The following is a 20406-nucleotide window of genomic DNA, read 5'->3' on the forward strand; positions in this document are numbered from 1 at the left end:
ACAAGGCTTGGGCATGTGCTGAGAAAAGTAATTTGGTCAATGACTGGCTAGAATACAGGATTTTAAGGAATAGATACGTCAAAAAAATACGGCATGCAAAAAATGCCTACTTTTCCTCCACTCTCCTGGAATCACATGGAAATGCCAGGATTTTCTTGAAAACAAATATATCGAAAAGGCATCCAAAACAGACAATCTGCCCGTTGAGCTTAACCGAAATGGGGAATATTTTTCAGATCCCAAAAAAATAGTTGACAATTTTAACCTTCATTTTTCTGAAGCTGGTAATCTTTTTTTATAATGTATTGGGAGTCACCTCTGCTCATGCAAATTCCTACACCCCTGTCCAAACATTAAACGAATTTAGTTTCCAGACAATCCACGAAAGTAATGTTCTGAAACAACTGTCTTACCTCAAAGGGTCTTCCTCTTCCGGAGCAGATAGTATTCCCGTCTTTGCTCTACTAACTGTTGGTCACCTAATATACAAACATATAGCCCATATTTTCAACCTGTCCATCAAAGAAGCATCAGTTCCTCTAGAATGGAAACATTCCTATGTCCGTCCACTTCACAAAGGGGGCCCTAAAGATGATCCAAATAACTACTGACCTATCTCAATTTTGTCCCCATTGATGAAAATTTTTGAAAAATTATTGACCTACCAAATTAGCAGTTTCCTGTCCACCAACTATCTACTACATCTGAAACAATCTGGGTTCGGAAAAAAATACAGCACCACATCTGCTGCATTAGACTCTCTGAATCACATTTACAGTAGCCTTGATAATAAGCAGTACTGTACCTGTCTTTTTCTAGACCTGTCCAAAGCTTTTGATACAGTAGACCACAACACCCTGCTTAGTAAATTAAGTTGCCTCGGTTTTTCCGAAAACACAGTAAAATGGTTACAAAATTACCTCTTTTCTCGCACCCAAACTGTATTCACAGATGGTTGGAGGTCAAACAGTGTTAAGATAACAAAAGGGGTTCCACAGGGTTCCATCCTCGGCCCCCTTTTCTTCTCTCTTTATGTCAATGACTTGGGCACTGACCTGGATCATTCCAGGGTAAATCTTTTTGCAGATGACACAATAGTGATTACTGCTGGCCGCTCTCCGGATGACGTGATTGCTAAGCTACAGGGTGATTTCAACAAACTACAACATCAGCTAGTTGCTCTTAAACTAGTCCTGAATACCTACAAAACCAAGGTGCTATGCTTCTCACCAGGACTGAAGCAGGAAGTCATGTTTCCCCAATTACATTCCTTAAATAATTATAAAATAGAGCAAGTCAAGATCTATAAGTATCTTGGGGTCATCCTGGATTCAAAACTGAATTTTGAAGATCACATTGATTATATTGGTAAAAAGACAAAAATAAAAATTGGTTTTCTGTATCGACACAAGCACTGCTTCCCCCCAATGTTCCGTTTGGAATTGATAAAAGCTACCATACTGTCTCTACTTGACTACTGTGACATCGTGTATAAATCAGCCCCAAGTACTGTACTGAAGAAGTTTGATTCCATCTATCACTCGGCCTTAAAATTTACATTGAACTGCACATATAGGACTCACCACTGTGATCTCTACATTGGGTCAAACTTAACGTCTCTTAATGTTCGACGGCTTGTGCACCAGATCTTATTTATTCACGATGTACTTACAAAAAAATCCACAGACTACCTGCTGGATCTCCACTCTATTTCAAATAACAAATTTGACCTCAGGTCTTCGCTCATTTACCAGCTTCACATTCCCTATTGCCGTAGGAAGGGCCTTTGCTATTGATGCCCCCAGCGTCTGGAATGCTATTGCCAATAAACTGCAACTTGAATCGCTACCAATGAGATCTTCTCTCAAAACTGCTCTCGAGGAGTTGTACACCCCTAGCTGCCACTGCTATTCATTGGCGTAACATAAAATAAAATGTTTCGCTCCGGATGACGCTGCAAAGTATTATCTGTATTTTGATTTAGCGTGCTGATCTTAAAGGTACATTGAGTAATTTGATACTCAGACCGGTGCATCTGTTGTTGTGGAGTAACTCATGCAGCCAACTATGGCTCTAGGATTTGGTGTTACATGTTATTTATGTAGTTAATTGTAAAAATTCGGTCACAGTCCCTGTGATCACTGTTACGCTGCAATTATGGCTTTATTTTTTGGTGATTTGGAAAACGTTTTTAGGTTTGGACATGTTTGTTTTGTTGTAGTACGGAGTTAAACTGATGGCCTTAATCTAAGTTTTTGTGGTTGTTGTTTGACTTGCATCCCACTGGGATTTTTTGCACACAGCGTTGGTGTACGGCTACTTTTTTCAGGAATATTTTGCTGTTTTTTTCATGGATTTTCTGTTTGCACAGTCACATAGTCACTTTAAGATGTTTTTCTTGTTCGTGTTTTTGTTTTTTTTGTTTGTTGTGGTTGCACCCGATTCAAGAGCCGAATCGCTCACGGGGCTAAAATAAACTGAAAACTGAACTGGGCCTTCAAACCGTCACGGAGAGACGTGGGTGGAGGAGGGGCGGGGTTTGAAGGGGGCGTGGTGGAAGGAGGCGGGGCGGGGTGGAAGAGGGCGGGGCGGTGCAAGGGGGCGGGGTGTAAGGGGGCGGGGTGGGGGTGTAAGGGGCGGGGTGGACGGGGGGCAGGGTGGGTGGGGTGGGGAATTGCCCCTCGGTTTAAAAAAACGCCGCGTATTTCTATTGGTCGAGAGGCATGCACGTGACCCACTTTATATTTCATGCAGTTCACATTCCTGGTTCTTTCGGTAAAGTCACGTAGATAGAAAATAAAAATTAAATAAAAAATGACTAAAATGAAACACAAAGCAAAAAACCCACGACGTTGAGCGGAAGAGAAACAAATCCCCCTCCCCCCACAATCCCGCCCACTTGGCGCTACCCAGAGTGCATTGCAGTGCCAGTGGCGTGTCCGTGAACACGTGGGGGCCACGCGGTGGGTTGTTGCCATCATCATCATCACCACCATCATCATCAACACCATCATCATCAACACCATCATCATCAACACCATCATCATCATCAACACCACCATCATCATCAACACCATCATCATCATAAACACCACCATCATTAACACCATCAACAACACCACCATCATCATCAACACCATCAACATCACCATCAACAACACCATCATCATCATAAACACCACCATCATCAACACCACCATCATCATCACCATCATCATCAACACCACCACCATCATCAACATCACCATCATCACCATCATCAACACCACCATCATCATCATCATCAACACCACCATCATCAACACCATCATCAACAACACCACCAACACCACCACCATCATCAACACCACCACCATCAACACCACCAACACCACCACCATCATCATCGTCGTCGTCTCACGATCCGGGCCAAGTTCCCCCCTCCCCCCCCTCCTCCTGGCCGGCCCCACCAAGGCGGCCCCACCAGCCCCTCTCGTCGCCCGTAGCCAGAGCTGGCGACCATGGCCACTTGGGCGGCCTGCATGGGCGTCAGGATGAGCTTGCTCTCCATGGCGGGCATCCGCTACGAGGGCATCCTCTGTGACATCAACACGGACGACTCCACCGTCGTCTTGGCGAAAGGTTACGCACTGGGGGGTGGGTGGTTCACGGGATGACTGTGGACACCCCGAAGCTGCGGGTTAAGGGTTTAATGAAGCCGCTTGAGTCGTCCTAACAGGCGACTCGCTCGGGCAGCAGCAGCAGCAGGAGGAGGCCTTGGGGCTGGGGAAAGTTTGCCAGGAGGAGGTGAACGTGTCGGCGACGTTGTCGCCTTCTGGACAGATTGGTGTGGGTGTCGTGGGGTCAATGTGTGGGGGGGTATTAAGGAGGGGTTTGACCCTTTTCAGGGCAATCAAACAGGAGGTGTTAAGATGCTCAAACGACAAGATAGTCTTTGGTTTTTTTCGGTAACGTCACGTAGGTTAAAAAAAAGGAAAACAACTAAATTAAATCATGATTGTATTGGATTGCTGTATGTACTTTTGTGTTTTCAATTAACCTGGATTTGTAAGAGAGTCCTTAATCTCAGTGGGAATTGCCCAGAAATGTTTAAAATGACAGCCATTGATGCGTCACGTGGGGGTCAGACATTTGTGACGATGTGTGACGAGGGGCGGTGGGGAGTTGAGAAATGTGACGTCACATGAAAATTCGCAACTTTAAATATAGAGAACACGTTCTACTTATCTTCTTGGTTCTTTCGGTAAAGTCACATAGAATGGAAATAAAATAATAAAAATGAAGCAATAACATTTTATTGTTAAGAAAATTGTATAATGTTTTATTTTAATAAAATAAAATGTTATTTTATTATGTTTTATTTTTATTATTTTATTTCCATTCTACGTGACTTTACCGAAAGAGCCAATAAGATGAATCCCTGCAGTCACGAAAGCTTTAAATCGAAACGTTCTACTTAATCAAATAGACTTGTTAATAAATGTTTTCACCTTCAACATCGGAGTGCAGCGCCACATTAAATACGCACTACAATGATAATAGTTTAAAGAGATTTGAAGCGTGTTTTATATATATTTTTTTTTGGGGGGGGGGGGGGGGTGGCAAAAATCGTCCAAAATCGCGCGACGTCATTTATGGCCGGCGCCTCTAGCTGTGCTGGGGCAAAGTTCTTCAACTCGTCACCCGCTTAATCACGAATGTTCTGAGGTTGTTCTTGCTGATTCTGGGTCGCAGTGGTTTCAAGTATTTTTCAACGAAGGTTATTGGGTGCACAGCCGTTTCAATACGGGCACACATTGTTTCGTCCGTCTGTTTGCGTTTCTCCCTTGCGACGGGACCTCGTTGTCTAAACGTTGATATTTATAAGGGCAGGGGGTGACCAATAAGGGTTTGAATCGATCTGTAACAATCTAGGGGCACTGATAAGGGGTTGACAGCTATGCCAACACGAACGCGCGATTAACCCCGTTGACCTGAACAAGTTCGTGGTTTCGGTGCGTGCGCGTGTTCAAGTTTCATTTATTAGGTATAGTCCTGTGAGCCATGCGAGCATCTTAAGTCGGGGTGCAACCGCAACAAACAAAATTTGAACACAGAACATCTTAAAGCGACGACGCGTAACAGAAACATTCTGGAATAAACCAGCAAATAATTCCACACAAAAACAACGTATTAAAACGCTGCGCGCAAAAATCAAGTGTTGAAGCCGGGTCGGTAGTCACAGGGCAATGAGATGCGGCTGGTCATAGACGGCGCGTGACCCCGGCCAAAAAGCCCGGCAGGGTGCCGCTTAAGGGGCCGTCCATAAATGACGTCACGCGATTCTGAACGATTTTTTTGACCCCCCCCCCGCCCTCAAATATGACGTCACAAAGCTCTGCCCCCTCCCCCCCGCCAAAATAAAACACACTTCAAATCGCTTTAAACTATTGTTGTCATTGTAGTGCGTATTTAATGTGCCGCTGCACTCTGATCTTGTAGGAGAAAACATTAAAAAGTCTAATTAAGTGGAACGTGTTGTCTATATTTAAAGTTGCGCATTTTGATGTGACGTCACATTTATCAAACTCCCCCCCCCCCCCAGTCGTCACACGTCGTCACAAATGTCTGACCCCCCCCCCCCAGGTGCGTGACGTCATTTCTGGACGGCCCCAAAACACTCCAGCGCTGTCCTACCAGACAGTCTCGACCTCTTCACCTGATGAAGGCCACTTGTGTTGTGGCCGAAACGTCGTGAGAATATTATTGTGTTATTTTATTTTATCAATTTATTATTTTATTCTCATTCTACGTGGTGACTTTACCGAAAGAACCAAAGAAGAGGCCCCAAAACAGTTAATTTGGAAATGTTCCAGATTCATTTTTGCCTTCGTTCACAGATCTGGGCCAACGGCACCTGTCTGGATTAAATTGGCACAATGGAGAACTTCTTTGCGACGGTGATGATAGGGATTTGTGATGTTGATACCCATAAACATTCAATACCTGCAGGCATATGGCTTATGGATGACAGGCTATTGGTTGGTTTTAATACAGCTAAGACATAATAAAATAAAATACATATAAAATAAATTTCATTTATATTTTATTTAAATAAAAATAAAATAAATTTCATTTTTATTTTATGTTTTATTTTTATTATTTCCGTTCTACGTGACTTTACCGAAAGAAACAAGAATATTTAATACAGCTTCTGGCAGGAAATAAATGAATCTCAATTTTTGGCTTGCAGAGTTGAGAAATGTGTGCAGCTCGGAACCCCGCGAGCTAGATTTGATTCCTGGCTACAGACAACGTCGTCGGTGGTGGCCTTGTATCCCAACTCATTCTGGTTTTCGTGTAGGTAGACTGCCTTCAAGTGAAGTTACCTGGTGCGGTGTGTTAGTAAAAAAGATGATTAAATCAGCACTGGGGAGGATGAAGGTAGCTGAACCAGCTAGAAACTATTTTAAACAATTGTTTAGGTTGCGGGTAAGGCCCACTTACTATACTGCTCTTTCAGAAGCGACCTCCCCACAAATGGTAGGTAACGCAACGAAGTGGCTTATCGAAGGACCTGGAGGGGGGGGGGGGGAAATCCACTCGACCCATGGGAAGAGAAAACCTCGCTGACTCCAAATATACAGCAGGTGTTGTCAGGGTTGGGATGAAACGCATGACCTTCGATATATACCAGGCGAGGTAGTTAACTTCTCACCACAGTGGCGCCCAAAACCCACAACCACGCACCTGCTCCGACCTGCATAGGTGCTCTCGACCGTAACAACGCTTGACCAAACGGGTACGTGGAGGTCTGTACCAGCGGCGGGCGTCTTTGTGTGCGCGCAGTGCGCTTGCGCAGGACGGAGGGGCGCCCCGCCGACCGTCCCATCGCCCCTCGTGAGGAGGTCTTCGAATACATCGTCTTTCGCGTCAGCGAGATCAAGGACTTGACCCCGTGCGAGTACATGCTGTCCGCTCTGCACCACGACGTGGCCATGGTGCAGGTGAGAGGTGCAGCCGCTCTTTACCATTAAACTATTTATTGTACCATGTGAGGCCCACCGAGCTACTTGACTCTCTTTTCAGAAGCGACCTGGCCACAAATGATTTGCTCAACGAAGCGGCTTATCGCGTGGACATTTCCAGCAGCCAAATACTCCAAATGCACGTCGGTTCTAAAACGTGGAGGTAGAAACTGGATGACCCAGAGAAATCCACGTGACCACGGGGGAGGACGTTGAAAACTCCAAAAATATGCAGGCGTCGGGGGTCTGGATCAAACCCCACGACCTATTGTACTCCAGGCGAGGTAGTTAACATCTTGCCACTGCAGCAGTGCCATGGTTTAGGGGAGCGGTGGCACAGTGGTTGATGCGCTGCACCACAAACCCGCCTACGACCCACCGGGGTTTGATTCCCACTTACGGCCAACGCCAGGTGACGATTATCTGAAACGGTCCCGGGCTTTTCCTGAGGTCTATCCAATGAGCACCTGGTGCGATGTATAAACATCGCCACTGGGGAGAAGGCGGTCGGGCGTGGGTCTGGCTTCCCCACCTCCTCCGTGTGCTTTGCCGGCCTCGTAGTTGCTCGCACTGCACTTGCCCCGAACGTCCGTTAAGCCTTTAAGGGACAGCTTTGGCAACATGTTGACAAAATGTGGAAAAAAAAGTCAACGCTGATCGGCCGCATTTCGGGCAAATTTTCCCTTCACGGCACTGGAATCGAGGAAGCCAGAGATGGTGGAGAATACGAGGTTGGAGACTGCACTTCACACTTGGGGGGCTTGATGAAAGTTGCATTTGAGAGTTACAATAGTTAGCTAACAGTGGTAGCTGTGGAGGGTTTTTACAGGTTGAGGAGGAGGAGATGGAAGAGGCTACCAAGATCCGAGCCCGGGTGCCAGCGTGCCAGTGGCTGAATTGCGCAACCCTTGGCACCTGATTGGCTCTCGGGTGATGACATCGCAATTATCCCTCCTCCTAAGACCGAAACGGGAGAATCTCTCATGGTAGCCTGATGGCTTGCAGAGGTTCTCTGTAAGCCATCTGGCTACCATGAGAGATTCGTTTATGAGGCTATCCACATATACAAACACAGAGACAATTTCAACCGAGAGGAAGGAATTCTGGCTTAGCAATCATTGGAAGGATTTGATAAACCATTCCGGGTCTTAATTGATTGTTCACGCTTACGGTGGCTTTCAGACCGCATCCATCATTTTCGTCTCCCCCCTCTTTTCCGAACATAGATGGACTTGTCCATCTGAATAACTGCCAAATCGCTCTCCGTGGTGCTAACGTTAAAAAAAACCCGCCACTTTTTAAAAAAAAATGTCTTGCTGTGGTTTTTACACCTGATGATGATTGCTTGTCTTGCAGTCGAAACGTCGTGAGAATTTTAAAGTTTTATATTTTTATTATTTTATTGTTTCCCTTCTACGTGGTGGTGACTTTACCGAAAGAACCAAGAAGGTGCATAAGAAGTTTGACATGCGTACGTCGTCCGTCGTGATTTGTTCTAATCGCTGCCTAACCCACCCTCACCCCCCGTCCAGTCCTCGCCGGGCACCCCGGGGGGGGCCGCCGCTCGCTGCCACACGTGCGGTATCGGAGCGGCGGCGAGCTGCCACTCCGCGCCGGGCACGCCGACCGGACCCCCCCGCGGTGCCACGGGCGGCCACCCGGGCCACGCGCGGCACGACGCCTGGGCCACAGCGGTCGGGCACCGTCCCTTCGTGCAGCCTGCGTACGGAGGAGCTGCGGGTACGGGAGGGGGGGGGTGCGGTGTGCGGTAAACATCGGCACTGCAGGGCTGCACCTTTGCCCTCTTAATGCCACGTGGTTTCCGTTGCCCAGTGGCCTTGCCTCGGGTCGTTTTCGCCTTTTGCTCGTTTAGAGGCAACTGCGTGATTTCAATGCGATCTTAATTGAACGCAGTTGAGTTACAGCTATCTTCATGGAATTATTTCCGTAAGCGCATGCAGGAAAATAAAAGGCTCTGTGTATGACAGCTCGATGATGATGATAATGTGTAGTGCATGCGGACGAGCATTTTTGTTTTTACTTTGCGCTTGATGGTGATACCCAGTGATTGTATTTTAAATTGTCGCCTTTTCAAAATAACCCGTCATTTAAAGCGTTATTATTTGGTGCCCTGTCAATGAACTGCTCGGCGAAGGCCGCGCTGTCTTGTCATGCGGGGTGGGGTGGTTATTTCACCTGCCACGCTTCACTTGTGCGGTTGTGGTGAATGGGAAGGTGGGGAGCCAGCCACCGATTTGGATATAATTCGCTCGTGATATGGCTGAGAATCGAGTTATTTTTTGCGTCGTTGGGTTCGTAGTTGTGCGAGAGCCACTCTTCTACCACGAGATAATACAAATGTGGTGCTAAATGGGTTTTGTTGTTTGCAATAACGGCGTTTATCAAGAAAGCCGCTTTATTCAACGATCATTTGTGGTAAAGTGGCTTCTGAAAAAGTGCAAATATAGCTCGGTGTCTTGCCTGATAAAAAATAAAAACGTTTTAAAATTACCCCTCTTCCACAACTTAACCCAATTAAGATTTGCACCAACAAAATTTAATTGCGGCTTCAAGGTCCTGCACGATGCATTTCTCCATGGCGATGATGAACGAAGACTTTCTTTTTTAAAATCTGTGGTTTTGTGAGAAACGAGGTTGCCAGAGGCAACTTGCTATATTGATCTCAACGAGGTGCTATCGTGGTGCTGAGGTTGTGGCCACCCTGTTCACTGGCTGGGTATTGAGAGAAGAGAGGATTTCTGATCGGATCTCCACCTGCATCTTTTACCAAACACCTGATGCCCGATTTTGTAATGTCCAATGAGACGTCGTACGGAAATATGATTGTTTTTTTGGGTTTTTTTCAACATTCTGGTTTGCCGAAACCACATAAATTGGTGTGGTGCTCCAGGTGACAAATTTAATTTGTTGGGTGGCAGATGGTGTAGCAGAACATTGGGCATTGTAGAGCAGTACCCCAATTTACATTGGTGATGCGTTCCTGAAATGTGCGACGTAAATTTAAGCAATTTTTTCCCAAAATACCGTACATCAATAATGTATTTTGTTATCGAAAGCACAGTACATGTCGTCATGCGCGCAACACCACAGGGTAGTTTACAGGGTAGGTGAAGCAAGAGGCGATGGGGATACGAGAAAGGATCGATGCTGTCACCGACGTAAATTGTGTTAGCGGTGTTCATAATAAAGCGACGACGTGAAAGGGGTGTGAGTTGTAAATTGATATTACTGTGTTACCCCACGATCGTCTCGCCCAGTGGTTCTTAACCCAGGGGTGCACGCACCCCTTGGGGGTTGCAAGATCCCCTTTCTGGGGATTTCTTTCGAAGGTATATCATCGAAATACAGATTGGGTGCGGGCGCGCGGGCCGAGTGCAACCGCTTTGTTTCATCAAACCCCTTACGTCTGTTGACGTTGCACGTTGTTTGTGAACGATTGGGAACCAAAGGGGTTGCAAGGCTGCGGCAAAGGTTACAACAGCCACCGACTTTAACGGAAGCGTCGTGAATCCTCGTGCCGTCCGTGTTGGTGCAGCCGAGGCCTCCCTCTGCAGGCGGGAGGACGAGTCGTGAAGTATGCCGTGGCTTGTGGACAAGAGCCCCGGTGACCCTCGTTCCACCGTCTCGTTTATTAATGTTAACACCCCCCCAATGTAATGCTGCCCGACCCATAAAAGTTGCGCGCAAACGCCCCTAACGACAAACGTGTGCTAATATTTTTATATTTTAAACCCGTGCAAAATAATCATTTTTGACAAAATATATGAATGGTGGTGCTATGGCAATTCTAGATTTAAAGCGTTCGTGACTGCTAGGATCCATACTCTTTGGTTCTATTGGGTGAAGTCACGTAGGTAAAAAATAAAATAACAAAAATCACGACGTTTCGGCCACAACACAAGCGGCCTTCCTCAGGTGAAGGGACGAGACTGTCTGGAGGACAGCGCTGTCTTCCAGACAGTCTCGTCCCTTCACCTGAGGAAGGCCGCTTGTGTTGTGGCCGAAACGTGATTTTTGTTATTTTATTTTTTACCTACGTGGCTATGGCAATTGGTTGCATCAAGAGCAAATGAAAGCGGAGTTTCCTTTTAGAAAATGTTGGAGACGCAAACGGGGTGGTCGGCAAACGCTGCGCTTGGCCGCTGAGTGATCTGTGCGGTTTTGACGGCCTCGCTCGAAGCGACGTAAAAATGGCACGCTCGGATACGCTGGGATTTGTGTGCGGTGAGCCCCTCTGCCTGGTGACAACACAAACGTGTGACCTGCAGTCGTGAGGAACGATAGGGGGGGAGGGGTGGTGGTGGTAATGATGATGATGATGACACTGACACCACGATGGGTGATGGAGGGCTATGGCACTTGTGTCTTGCCCACACAGCTGTTGTAGAACGCCCCCCCCCGCCCCATAATACCAACAGCCGCCTTTCGCCACTAAGTGACGGTGACGTCACCACGGCGCCCGTGCCAGATGAAGTGTCGCCGGTCGTTGCCGGGACGCACCGGGAGGGTCCCACGTGGCCCCCCCCCGACGGGCTGACGAACCGAGACGACCGGTGGGTGCGCGCCGGCTGTGCCCATCGCCCACAGGTGCGGCAGCGCCCACGGCCGGCGCGCCCGCTGCGCGCGTCAACGCCACGCCGCAGCAGCCGGCGAGGAAGAGCGGCACGGTGGAGCGGGGGGTGCAGACGGCGCCCCGGCGGCGGCGGCGGTGGCGGAGGGCCCCCGTGAAGCAGATTGCAGGTACGGCTACGGGTGGTGTGGGTGGTGTTCGCCCTCCCCACCCGCCACCCCCCCATGCCGTCATTCATCTTTTCATCAAATTTGTAAGTTCGTTTTGAAGCAACGTGTCCCAATTTACAGTCGGCGTCTCGTACCGACGGAGACTAATTAATGTGTTTGCGTATTGAAGGCTCACCGTGCACAACTTCTGTGGACGCATTCGTCGTGGGGCTTTGTAAATCGCGGTGGGAAGGCAAAAACCCCTTGCCGCTTTTATCACTGACGTTGCCTCAAAGGCGACGCGGTGCATTAGCCTGGACTTTGGCAATGGCCTTTTGAACATGTGCAGAGGGCGGAGAGAATAACAGATTCTTGGCCGCTGGTGCCGACCTGAATACCGGGCAGCCGGTGCGCTATTTTTTTATGGTCGTGAATATTTACCCAGGAAACCTGGGTCGAAAGTAAGAGACTCACATTTGTCCATGAGGGTCCAGCAAAGGTTTTTTTTTTCTTTGCAGCAGGGTGTACTCATTGATGCATTATTCCAATGGAGAAAGTTTGCAGGAAATGTTTCACATTTGGGGAGAACATGCAAACTTCCAAGTATACAGCAGGGGGTCGGGATAGAACCCACGAGCTCTTGCGTACCAGGCTAGGTAGTTAACATCTCACCACCGCCACCACCACGGCGTTGGTGGATCACAAACCGAGCTGCCGTTTATTTTTCTCTCCCCGCAGGCTCGAGCCGCCATGGGCGCCCCCAGAAGGCACAGGCCCTGAACCTGGGCGATGAGTTTCAGGCGGAGTTTGACTTTGAGAGCAGCAACGCGCAGCTGGACCGCGAGGAGCTGGACAAGGAGTTCCAGGACAACAAGGCCAAGCAAGGAGAAGGTGGTGGACCTTTTTTTTTAAAAGGAGCACTTTGAGGGACCCGGTTTCACACCACCACCACCACTCCTGTGGGATGTCTCCTTTTAGAATCAGAATATTTATTTGTCCACTGGGGGATTTTGATGCGCTACAAAGGTTTTTTTGTCCACAGATGTTCAGTAGGGGCGGGTCAGAATGTAACAACATACAATACAAAAACACGATGGGAGTGCACAGTCTATAGGTCAAGTGAACATATCGCTTGAAAAAATAAAAATCAACTAATCTTGTCTTACCAGGTAAAGATCACTGAGCTAATCGCTTTTTCAGAAGTGACCAGGTCACAAATGATAGCTCAACGAAGTAGCTTATGTGGACATTTATATTAGGCCCTTTTTTTCATACGAGTTAGAGTAATCATGAGGAATGATAACTTGAGAAACTCTCTGCATTTGACAGCCTTTAGTAAGCTTGGCTGTCACTGCACTTGTGGGTGAGGGCCTCGCATCACTCTGGTCAGGTGTGGGTTGCAGAAAGAGTGGAGCTTGGACAATGTACAGCATGGATGTGCAGTGCAACAGTGGATTTGTCTTACACCACCTCTCTTGTCCCAACAAATTTTTAGGCGGCTGTGGGGGGGGGGGGCTCCCTTGCCTCATGGGATTGACCCAAATCCTGACCATTGTATATTTGGAGTTTGCAAGCGTCTCTCTCCCCGTGGTAGTGTGGATTTTTCTCTGGGTCGGTTTAACATGTAGGCTTTTGCGACCAATATCCATGATAGATTTTTTTTTGGGTTGGATCACGATCTAACCCAAAAAAACCTGTTTTCTCTGAGTCATCCGGTTTTTCCCTCCACATTTTAGAATCAACGTGCACTTGTTGGAGTTTACCTGCTATAAATTTTCATGTAATAAGCCACTTCGTTGAGCTATCATTTGTGGCCAGGTCTCTTCTGAAAAAGAGCCATATAGCTTGATGGGCCTGAAATATAATGCAAAGTTTATGGTCGTATTGTTTTAGCCCTGACTCGCATTGGTGAATGGTTGTATTTTAACAAATGGTAAAAAAATTTGGAGACTCCCCTGTACTTAATGTTGTTCCCTTTAGGACCATGATGCACTTTTGACAATTTTTGTTCACGAGGAGCAATCTCCACGAGCGTCCATCACGGTGGCCTGTTGCCACTGCTGCCACTGCGTCTTCTGTTGAAAAGTTTGGTTCAACAAATCTGTACCGTCGCCCCCCTCTAGTGGCTCACCTCAGCCATCGCCATGAGGGAGACAAAGGTGGCCGGGCATGGTGCTAGGCCCACCCATGCCTTCGTGTGCCGTGCCGGCCTCGGGGTGCCACTCACTAAGAGCACTTGCCCTGATAGTCTGAAGCGAAACGGGGTTGGGATCTTTGTCTTTAATTGTCCAGGCCATCCCTTAATTAGTTTCTGACATTGACGTCTCCCTTTGTGCTGCAGACAAGCAGAGGGGTCCCAGCAGCAGGAGCTCTGCCGTGTTTCCTGACAAATGCTTCTACGACAAAACAAGATGCTTCTTTGACAACATTTCCATAGATGGCGCAAGGTAATGGCGTTTCTGCCACCTGTGATTTTTAATTGGGTCTCCTTGCTCATCGCGGGGTTGATGGTCTCGGACGGGCAGTGGTGGCGGCACACCTTTTTTATATACAGCGCCTGGAGGAGGCAACGGGTTGGTGGTTCACAATCTTCTGCCATGTGCACTGACTTGCCAGGAGGTAGCAGTACAGCAAGTTGATTCATCTCCATCTGTACGGAGATGGGGTTGCTGTTCCCCCCCCCCTTCACTCTCCCACCTTTGCACGTGTGGGTTTTCTTTGGTTTCGTCCCTCGTGTAATAAAAACTCACAAATGGAGTTGGCCTAACCATCCCAATATAGGATGACAGATCTCGGGCAATTGTTGGTGCCGTTGCTGGCTGCCTTCTCACTTGTATGCGGTTGACTACGCCTGCTGAATATCTGGAAACTTTGGGGCGTTGCAAATGTGTGACGTTAACTTTAATTACTCTGCGCAGAAAATGCACGCCACGTGAATTGCGGTGTTGCGCTTGATTCGGGAAAAAATCCTAGCTCGAAAGTAAGAGGAAGAACCGTGTAATTATTTGACTGGGCATGAGGCGAACATTTCTCTAAAACGCAGGATGGTGTGGAACCGTGCAGGGAACCTCTAATGTAGGGTTTAACGTTCACTCGAGCAATTCTGTAGTACCGTGATCTGTCGTCATCCACAGGCCACTCTTCAACATGCTGTGGGGTGAGCCACTGCTCGGAGCGTCAGACAAAGTCGTTGTCGCATAACAACAAAACTATTCGCGGTGCAAATCTAGTGGCTGCTCTGATTTTATATATTGCGGGCGCATTAACCGTAGGGATGTACGCCTGCTGCTTGGCAGAGAACGTTCAAAGAATCCCGTGACATGTTTTACAAGTGGCAGGCATTTTTCGTGTGCCGGCGTAAAAACTGCGATATTTGCCAAAATGAAAATGAGTGACTTACTGTCGCCCTTCTGCCAGTAGTAGTGGCACGAGCAAGAAGTTGTAGCGCTGCGTCTTTATCTCCTCCCTCCCCTCCACCTCCAATACCAACACGCGCCATTCACTACTCGGTGAAGGTACACGTGGAATCTCGAAGGCTCGCTGACAGGAGGTCATGGGACAGACCTCAAGTGGCCATGGATAGACTGAGATGACTGGCAAGATGCACCAGCTGTGCTCACAACCCCAGCCCCCCCCCTTCCATCTTGTAAGGAACTGCCGCATGACGTTGGCGGAGGAGCAGCGCTTGAACATGCAGACGTTCGGGGTGAACCTCCCGGCCGCGCGTGCTCGCCGCTTCTGGCACAGCTGGGGCCACGCGTCCTGGCTCAACCGCCGGACCCTGTGGGGTGGGGACGGGCGGCCGGGCATGCCCAAAGCAGGGCTGCGGTCTCCTCTGCCGGCCAAGGTGCAGGCCTAGACAGATGATGATGATGAGGATGAGGAGGAGGAGCACGTGCAGGTAAGGGCAGCTCCCGTTCCTGCACTCCCGTTAAGCTGCAAAACAATATCGAGAATCTGCTCGTGCCTCCCTGAGGAAGTCACGTGACTTGTGTGGCCATCCCTGCTGAATCCCTTACCCTCTGCCCCCAAAATCCCCCCCCCCCTGTGAAAATACCCTGCTCCGTGGAGGATGATAAAGAGACCCTTTTAAGGTATTGTCTCTGATCCCATTTTTCCATTTGTCTCCTCTACCCCTTTCTATTCCTCTTCCCATTCATTACGTCCTTGACTCTACTCGCCTTCTCGTGGTTGTAGCCATGGGTACACTTCTAGATTTAAAGCTTTCGTGACTGCAAGGATCCATACTCTTTGGTTCTATTCAGTAAAGTCACGTAGGTAAAAAATAAAACAACAAAAATCACGACGTTTTGGCCACAACACAAGCGGCCTTCATTGGGTGAAGGGATCAGGCTGTCTCGAGGACAGCGCTGGAGTGACTTTACCGAATAGAACCAAAGAGTATGGGTACACTACCGCATTTGCTCACGTAATATAATTTGCGTATTATATCGTGAACAACTTCTCAATCATCATTTATATAAAATCTTAAACATGACTAGATCTGACCTGCTGGAGGGCTACATGTGTAGTGGCCTTATTGACGTCGGAGACTGTTTACTTGAGGCAACACGTATTTATTACAGATACTTCTGTTACAGTTGCGAGTCTTATACTTGAAGAGGTAACGGCCTCTTCACCCGTACTTTATAGAGGGAAACGTTCCCCGAGCTTTAGCCCACGCTAGCTCCCTGGTTCCCTCTATCCTGTTCCTCTCCCGGGAGGCTATCTGACCTGGCCCAGCTTCGGCGCAGGTCCCGATCACCAGCCACACGAGTTCGGCCCTCAGAGGGACATCGGCCCTCGCGGCTCCGGTGTCGCACCCTGGCTTGCTTTGCCCGGCCCTCAGAAGGTCAGCAAATCAAAGGAGTTCCAGGGTCTGGCTAGTCAATCTTCGTTCTTCACTGGCTCTTCATCTTGCTTGAGTTGAACTGCCTCTCAGCTCCCCGGGTCCCACCTTTTATACTGTCTCTCACTGAGGGGCGGGGCTGGGAGTGATCACAGCATCCCCCACAGCCCCCCAGGGTGGTGACCGTAGCGGACGTGTTTGTGGCCACCGTTATACAACCGCGTGTCACCCTCCCGTAACACCTCTACACATGTTTGGAAGATCAAGAGGTACAAGAATGGTTATGGCCAAGATTGGTACAGGTTTTCTTCAAGTGTCAGAATGTCCTCTTGACGATTCTATTTGGATGCCACGGTGGCTAGGAGATGTTAACTCACTTTGCCTGGTATGCAGCAGGAGGTCTGGGGTTCCATCCCAACCCCGACGCCTGCTGCATATTTGGAGTTTTCAAGTTCTCCCCGTGGTCATGTGGATTTTTCTCCGGGTCCTCTGTTTTTTTTTTCCCTCCCATGTTTTTAAAAGCATGCGTTTTAGAGTATTTTGCTGCTATAAATGTCTACACGATAAGCCACTTCGTTGAGCTATCCATTTGTGGTGGCTGTCTCGGCCTCACTACGCTGCGTTGCATCACTATCCGAGTAGTAAACCTTCAGAGCCAGGGTGACCATCCGACTCCAACGTATTTAACGAATAGAACGACATAAAACTCATGGGAAAACACAGCACAAAATAGAGCATCTGTTAATACTTGCAATATCAATATAATTAATTAACACTGCAGCATCATAACATTGTCTTGGACAACATGAATCTCAATCATAGGTCCTGGATGGACCAGGCACCTACATTAGCACTGAATAGCTCTACAACAAGAGAATAAGCTACTATGTTCAATAAGGTCACTTTGTGTAATCACCATACTGCAGCCCAAATGTACAGCGCTGCTGCACATAACACTGAACTGTAGACGAGATACATCTTCATCCTTGCTCTCAAGAATGCATTAAAGTTACATGGGCACAAGTCTGGCTCGACTTATCTAATTACAAACAACTATCCACAATAATGCAAGTGGCAGGCTTCATTGTTAACCAGGCCTCCATATTTATCGTAACAATTTAACAGCATTATAAAGGCATTTACAGCATTATAACGGCAATCCTAACATAACACGAGTCCCAGTAATTATAAGAACACGAAGGGGTTTGGTGGCCAGCAGCACGCCCTGCCGCCTTTATCTCCCCAGTGGCGATGTTGACACCCAAGCAGTTACTCGTTTGGTGGCCGCGAGCGGGAATCGAACTCGGGTCGCCGGGTTCGTAGCGCAGCGTAGCGCTAACCACTACACTGCAATGCGTTACGCTTCCACATGCGAGGGTCACGTGACAGATTTGACGCCACAGCTCACTTGCCGTGCAAAAAAAATATGCATTATTGAGCTCCCTGCCCCCCCCCCTAAAAAAAAAAGTGTATTTTTTATCATTTTTGCGTGGTGTACAGTCTGGTAAGTACCCACATGGCCAATTTCCAGTTGGTTGCAAGTCGGGAAGTACGCTAAACATTTTGAACAGGCACACATTCACAACTTTGCCTTTTATATATATGGAGATAAACGAACTTGCAGACAATGATTCTTAAATTCCCACAATGAGCAGATGCTCCCGTCTTCGCTGAGATGCTAATTGTGCCTCCATTTTGTACTCTTTGTAATGACTGACACCCCTGCCTTGCCTCGTCGCTTCGAGACCCTTAACGCGTCACTTCCAGGTCACGTGACCAAACTCGACACCATCATATCAGGAAGTTCCTGTGTAAACACAGCCCCATATCTGCCGTGGGGCAGAACAGTGGCCATGTCTCTCCGGAACGAGCGCTGCATAGCTCCGTGGGCCTTACCTGGTAAAATACAAATGTAGAGTAGTTTCTTTCAAATGGAGTTGGTTGGCAACGCTCTCGTGCCCAATTTTAGAGATTGACGAAGGGAATTGGATGGTTTGGAGAGGCACCTTGTCACCAAATCTTGGCCTAAATCGGGACCACGCAAACCAAATTCTCCAAATGAGAATGGAGCCCTTTGTGGGGTCGACGATGATCTGTTGGTTTTGCTTCTTGATGTCGGCAATGCTTGCTTTTGTTGTTGCAGGTTGCAGAGAACTTCCTCCCAGAGTGTACATATATTGGGGGTTTGCTTGATTTAAAAAGTTAAAATTTGTTGGGTCTGAAAAAACGTTACGTAGAGGGGTAGTGCAAGGACTGTATGTGGGTTGTGTTAATTGATATGCGATTCTTTTAATGTCTATGGTGTGTAAATAAGATACACACCTCGTTTAGTTGAACACTTTACACATTTATAATTGTAAGTATAGTTTTAAACTTTAGTCTAATGGGTGTGGTAAAACATTTCTGTAAAGTCGGACTTAACTTTAAAGCTTTAATTGTCTCCTAAAATTGGTTATTTTGTGCGACCGGTCTTAAGCTGTAATGAGCATGGACATGACAATTTAATTGAGTTATGTTTGTATTTTACAAGGCAGCATTAAATGTTGCGGAATTTATATCGGTGCATTCGCTGTGGTGAAATGGCCGGCAAATAATTAAGTTGGCCAACTGTTAGCTTTACAACATTGCTTCGTTGAATTTTTACTGCATTGCTTTAGATTCCTGTAAACTTTGTCCGTAATGTAGTACAATGCATGGCTTTAACAGGATCGGGGATGGTGGGAGGGGGGGGGTTGCTGTATTTGAAAAAAGTAAAGTGCATTTCAATAAATTGAGGCATCTGTTCCAGCTTGAGGGCCGATTTTGAAAATTGAATCTGTGCTTGGTATGTTATGCAGCGTGGTGTGGCAGCCCAGCCACAGCCTTCCAAGGTGCCACCTCGGCCGGCTGGGCAATCTAGGTGAGGCCGGGGGCTCTGCACGAGACTAGGCCTCACCACGGTACTCTGAGTAAGAAGTTAACTGCAATAGAGTCGGTATATATTACTGTTGAGTCGGTAGATACTGCTGCAGAGTAGATGCTACTTTAGAGTAATTAAATACTGTTATAGAGTAAGCAGACACTGCTATAGTCAGCTGATAATACTATAGTCAATAGATATGACTATCGATTCCATAGATACTGTGGTGCCACAGCAACGGAGCAACTCCGCCGGCGCCACCATCCCCTCGCACCCCTCCACACGAACGTACACACACTCCCACTAAACACACACACACACTCACGTAGGGTCTCGAAGGGGGGTGCCTGGCCCACGGGCTTTCATCCGAAGGGCCCCTAGCAGGGATGTCCCCCGGTTTCCCGTTGCCAGGAGATTGGCTGACCCCCCCCCCCCCCCCAGGCCGGATTACACGGCGGCCCCCCCTAAAATCAGCTTTAAAAAGTCGCAGGGGCGCATAGAGCTTTGAGCTTTACAGGCTGGCCGCAATGAAGCACACGCAACACGGGAGATGGGGCCTCGAGGGCAGAACACTCCGCTGGCAGCGCAGACGTGGAGGTGGGAGGGAAGTTCCTAGCCACGCCGCGGGGTGGGGAGGACCGGGTGGGGAGGAGGGGGTGGGGAGGAGGGGTGCGTAGACAATGGGTCAAGGCGCAATGGAAAGTCACGCTCCAGGTAAGGGCGGGGACATCGGTTTAAAATCGATAGGTAGGCGCTCGATTGGTCTGCGCAGGATAACACCACGTGACCCTGGATCTTCGGATTCCCAGGGCGTCAAAGGGAGGGAGGTGAAAAAGCGTTCAGGTGGTTCTCCTCCAGCCGTCCAGCCACCCCAGTCTGACTCCCGGCCGCTCGCGGCGTCCGAGGGACGC

General features: G+C 48.2%; 1 protein-coding gene across 2 annotated transcripts; it reads left to right on the top strand.

Annotated features, from left to right (window-relative positions):
• The first annotated feature begins 2907 nt into the window (after positions 1-2907).
• On the top strand, positions 2908-19394 carry LOC142921768 (protein LSM14 homolog B-like). 2 transcript variants are annotated; one of them, XM_076063083.1, is made up of 8 exons: positions 2908-3636; positions 6829-6986; positions 8540-8747; positions 11616-11768; positions 12486-12638; positions 14089-14194; positions 15399-15648; positions 18740-19394. In XM_076063083.1, exons 1-7 carry the CDS (start codon positions 3501-3503, stop codon positions 15604-15606), a joined length of 1122 nt encoding a protein of 373 aa, XP_075919198.1. In that variant the 5' UTR covers positions 2908-3500; the 3' UTR covers positions 15607-15648; positions 18740-19394. The 2 variants fall into 2 exon arrangements, with proteins under 2 accessions (XP_075919198.1, XP_075919199.1); XM_076063084.1 differs by having other exon boundaries at positions 2909-3621.
• Positions 19395-20406: the final 1012 nt, after the last annotated feature.

Source organism: Petromyzon marinus, unplaced genomic scaffold, assembly GCF_048934315.1.
Source record: "Petromyzon marinus isolate PM22_M1 ecotype Great Lakes invasive population unplaced genomic scaffold, UKy_Petmar_22M1.pri1.0 PM_G_Scaffold_9, whole genome shotgun sequence".
NCBI lineage: Eukaryota > Metazoa > Chordata > Hyperoartia > Petromyzontiformes > Petromyzontidae > Petromyzon > Petromyzon marinus.

What these genes read in the sequence shown, in the direction of transcription:
- LOC142921768 (XM_076063083.1), top strand. Translation starts at nt 3,501, where the DNA reads ATGGCCACTTGGGCGGCCTGCATGGGCGTCAGGATGAGCTTGCTCTCC. An exon ending in CAAGGCCAAGCAAGGAGAAG is followed by an intron (nt 12,639 to 14,088) that starts GTGGTGGACCTT and finishes TTTGTGCTGCAG; the next exon opens with ACAAGCAGAGGGGTCCCAGC. An exon ending in ATTTCCATAGATGGCGCAAG is followed by an intron (nt 14,195 to 15,398) that starts GTAATGGCGTTT and finishes CCATCTTGTAAG; the next exon opens with GAACTGCCGCATGACGTTGG.